Source organism: Eurytemora carolleeae, unplaced genomic scaffold (assembly GCF_000591075.1).
Source record: "Eurytemora carolleeae unplaced genomic scaffold, Eaff_2.0 scaffold496, whole genome shotgun sequence".
In the NCBI taxonomy this organism is placed as follows: Eukaryota; Metazoa; Arthropoda; class Copepoda; order Calanoida; family Temoridae; genus Eurytemora; species Eurytemora carolleeae.
In genome coordinates this window covers 72,764-77,202 of record NW_019396422.1, presented here as the reverse complement: position 1 = coordinate 77,202, position 4,439 = coordinate 72,764, and the positions used below count along the sequence as shown (strand labels likewise).

Below are 4,439 nucleotides of genomic sequence, written 5' to 3'. Positions count from 1 at the left end.
ATTCCCTTGAACACATATAACTAGAAAACTATTCTCTCCGATCTCAGGATTAATATAAAATGATGTCTCTGCAAGGTCTGATCCTGGTTTTGATCTGTATCTGTCGTATCTCAGGCTTCTCTTCCATCTGGTCCTTGTCCAACGCTATGCTTGCCAGCAGTCAGGTCAATGAGGCAGATCTAGCCCTTTCCCGTAGTGTAACCGCCGGGGCGGAGCTTGCCATGGCGGAGTGCACTGATCAGTTTAAGAATAATGTCTGGAACTGTCCCATATCCGCCTTTGACCGGAAAGAATCCGCCGAGAATAATCGCGAAACTGCGTTTGTCAACGCGATTATGAGCGCTGCTGTGACACATACAATTTCAAGAAATTGCTCAGAGGGCGGACTAACCCATTGTGGTTGCGAGAGGAACGGTGTGGTTAGCGGCGAATCCTGGGAATGGGGCGGCTGCTCCGACAATGTAGTGTTTGGTTCTCTTGTATCTAAACAGTTCCTTGACAAGTTGTCCAACGAACCTAAGACCCTGGCTAACATTCATAACAACGAGGCTGGTCGTGTAGCTGTTAAGAAGACGATGCGTCAGCTGTGTAAATGTCATGGTGTCTCCGGGTCCTGTGCTACACAGACCTGCTGGAGACAAATTGGAAACTTTAAAGAGGTGGGAACCTTTCTCAAGAAACAATACAACAAGGCCATGAAGGTTGATTACAGCAACGGTGTCCTTCTTAAACTCCAGAACTCTAAGATCCAATCCAACCGAGTAGAGAGGAACAGGAGAACTTCAGAGGCAGAGAAGGAATTAAACATTAAGAAGAGAAAACTTGTATTTCTCAAACCTTCTCCCAACTACTGCAGGATGAACCCTGAGCAAGGATACAAGGGTGTAATCGGAAGATCATGTATTGCTGATCCTAACTCTAGTAATCCAACCAAGGATATTCGAACCTGCTCCCAGCTGTGTCATGCTTGTGGATTATATGTTAAAAAACAAGTTGTAGACGTGACAACCTCCTGTAACTGTAAGTTTGAATGGTGCTGCAAGATCTCTTGTCAAACCTGTCATAAAAAGCAGATTATTATTACTTGTGTTGAAACACCACAGTATGATTACTCTTATATTGTTAGTAATAGTACCTAAACCTAAACTTCAAGATCTCCCTTACTTAAAGCATTGTATTCTTCCAGTTTAATTTATATTATATTGTAAAAAAATTATAAAATTCATTCAGTACAAAATCTTAATAAATATATATGTAATAATATTATTCGTTTCAATTAGAAAAAAAGGAAAGATTTTAGATTCGCCAGAAAATATAATTCCTAAATCTTTGCAACCTGATGTCGAAGACCTATGTTAAACTTTGGAATAACATGATAGATTAAGTAGGCTAAGTTGTCTCCAACATTAGTTTACAAATATTTATTCGTTAAAAACATCATAAAACATAGTTTAATTTAGGGACAAGCAGGTCAACCTAAAGTAAATTTCAGGTTAGATTGAAATCTTACATGTTTTAAATCATTACTCCTCATCTTAAAGAGCTATTGAGAAGAACAAAAATGTTATAAATTTCTATTATGTAACCGGATAAAATTAGTTTTTTTTTCATCAACCAAATTAGAGAGGCCAGGAGGTCACAAATTAGAGGATCTAGGAGGTCACAAATAAAGGGAGCTAGGAGGTCACAAATTAGAGGAGCTAGGAGGTCACAAATTAGAGGAGGTAGGAGGTCACAAATTAGAGGAGCTAGGAGGTCACAAATAGGAGGAGCTAGGAGGTCCCAAATTAGGGGAGCTAGGAGGTCACAAATTAGAGGAGCTAGGAGGTCACAAATTAAAGGATCTAGGAGGTCACAAATTAGAGGATCTAGGAGGTCACAAATAAGGGGAGCTAGGAGATCACAAATTAGAGGATGAAGGAGGTCACAAATTAGAGAAGCTAGGAGGTCTCAAATTAGAGGAGCAAGGAGGTCACAAATTAGAGGATCTAGGAGGTCACAAATAAGGGGAGCTAGGAGGTCACAAATTTGTATGAGTGATGTCACATAAGCTTTACTTCTTCTGTTTCTTTGCAGTGGGACATAGATGAACGACTCCTCTTCAACTTGAACATGTGAAATTTCTGAAGTGGTTCATTAAAGTCTATATTTCTGAAGTGGTTCATTAAAGTCTATATTTCTGAAGTGGTTCATTAAAGTCTATATTTCTGAAGTGGTTCATTAAAGTCTATATTTCTGAACTGGTTCATTAAAGTCTGTATTTCTGAAGTGGTTCATTAAAGTCTATATTTCTGAACTGGTTCATTAAAGTCTATAAAGTGTAACTACTTCTTATCAAATCTAACCAAAGGAAAAAGATATTTTAAAGTTGAATATGGTAGATATAACTAACATAAAATGTGTGTTTATTCATTATTGCAAGATCCCTTACGGCTCGTTCCGCCTTTTCGGAATATTTTTTATTTGCGGAGGAAAAGTTTATTTCATATTTAAAAACTTTTTTTACTACGGAATTAAGTCTTTGTCACACACCTAATTCTTTTCCAAACATAATTAGTTTTTTGAAATATCTAGGGTTTTCGACATTGGGTTACAAAAATATTAGGATTAGAAAATCAGAGTTTGTGGCAAAGAAACAATGTTGCTTTCGTGATACAAACCGGGTAAAAATCAATATTTTTTACTGGATATAAACCAAACGAAAAACTATAATATGATTCTAAAAAAAGTGTTGACAATTATTAGAAAAACTACAGAACTAAGTTATAATTTGAAACCGAGTGTGAAAGCCGAAAATTTGGGTGTTTAAAGAAGTGCGTTGTACTATAATCAGACTTTTACTTGCCAAAGGAGGACTTTTTTATGATTAAAAGCTTGTTTAAAAATCATCTTTTGTGTGATCGGCATCCAATGGGAATAGTTTTAATATATTCATCATTAAAATAAGCATTTCGTTGACAATTCAGAGATAATTAGTAAAGAACTTTCAAAATTTACCATTTTAGATTTCGATTTAGTGTATATTGTTTATATTTGTGTCACAATATGTTTAGTATTTGTTTCTTTTGAAATTATTTCTAATTGTTTGAGATAATATGGGGAGGGGGGGGCGCACCAGGGGTGAATTAAGATTTGCGTTTAAACTCTGATACGTTAATTTACAACTTTTTCACAGAATTTTCACATTTTATTGCCCCTAGGTTTACGTTGACAACTCGAAATAATAACCCCGCCTCCTAATATCCCTCCACATACCCCCCTTTCCACCTCCGCCTGTACTTCCCCTTCTACCCTTCATGTGAAAACCTCCCCCCTTTATATTGTAGTATTTACAACCCTTGTGTGTGTGTGTGGGGGTGGGGGGTATATTTGCGGCGTTGATATCTCTAATGCTCCCGCGCGTGCCTCTATTCCTCCCCAGCTATGTATACAGACCGGTAATACTAATTTCATGTTTCCTCTCCGTTTCTTTTAAACTAAAAACTTGTAGAAAACTATTTTTATTGTTTTTTTTTTTTCATTTTTTTTTCTCTGATTCAAATGTGACATTTTCAACAGAAAATAAAGGTGTTAATTTATGAGATTTAAATTTATTATTTTAATTTTTTAGCAAAGTTCAGAGTTTGAAATATCAAAGGTCTACGACATTAGGTTGCAAGGAAATAAACTGATTGGAAAATTAGATTTTGAGTTGAGTAATCAGTTTCTTTAGGTTGCAAAGAAATAAACTGATTGGAAAATTAGATTTTGAGTTGAGTAATCAGTTTCTTTACCTTGTCTTTAAGCTTAAAGATACTTATTCATTACTTTTTTTTACCTTTTTTTAAGTTTTAAGATTGAAAAAAAATCTTGTAAGATTTTTGCACAAGCTTATAAGCATAAGCTTGATCTTAAAAGGGTTCTATGCCTAGATAAATAGATAATTTATCTAGGGTTCTATGTTTCTACAAGCTTTAAAAATAGATTATTTCCCGTCAAATGTTTAAAGATAAAGACCATCTAAATTTGTTTTTGTGGTATTTCAATTAAGTGGAAAAAACTGTACCATATGATTGTTCAGTCCAGAAAATGTTGATGAAATGGGATGAGCTTAACAAATGTAAATGGTTTACTAAACAAACCGTCCTTTTTATTTATCAGGAAAATGATCTGAACAAGTATCTTTCAAACAATTTGTAAAGATAAATATTTCAAAGAAAAATTCTTTCTTAATTTAAAGAATTATCTAGAATGTTGTTAGCATGTTTTATTATTGCTTTTGTCAAAAATATGAAATAAAAACTTTGAAAAACTTTACAATGGGGTGTCTTGCTGCTGTAGATATCCAAGAATCATTATTTAAGTCAAATATAAAACATTAACTGTCCCCTAACCCCCCTCCCCCCCCTCGCCACTACCTCCGCCCAAAATATGGACAGTCACCTCCCCCCTCCCTTACA

At 35.3% G+C, this 4,439-nt stretch overlaps 1 protein-coding gene across 1 annotated transcript; it reads left to right on the top strand.

Moving 5' to 3' along the window:
- On the top strand, positions 1-1,179 carry LOC111702994 (protein Wnt-8b). The gene has a single exon (XM_023474829.1). It carries the CDS (start codon positions 60-62, stop codon positions 1,137-1,139), a length of 1,080 nt encoding a protein of 359 aa, XP_023330597.1. The 5' UTR covers positions 1-59; the 3' UTR covers positions 1,140-1,179.
- The last annotated feature ends 3,260 nt before the right edge of the window (positions 1,180-4,439 follow it).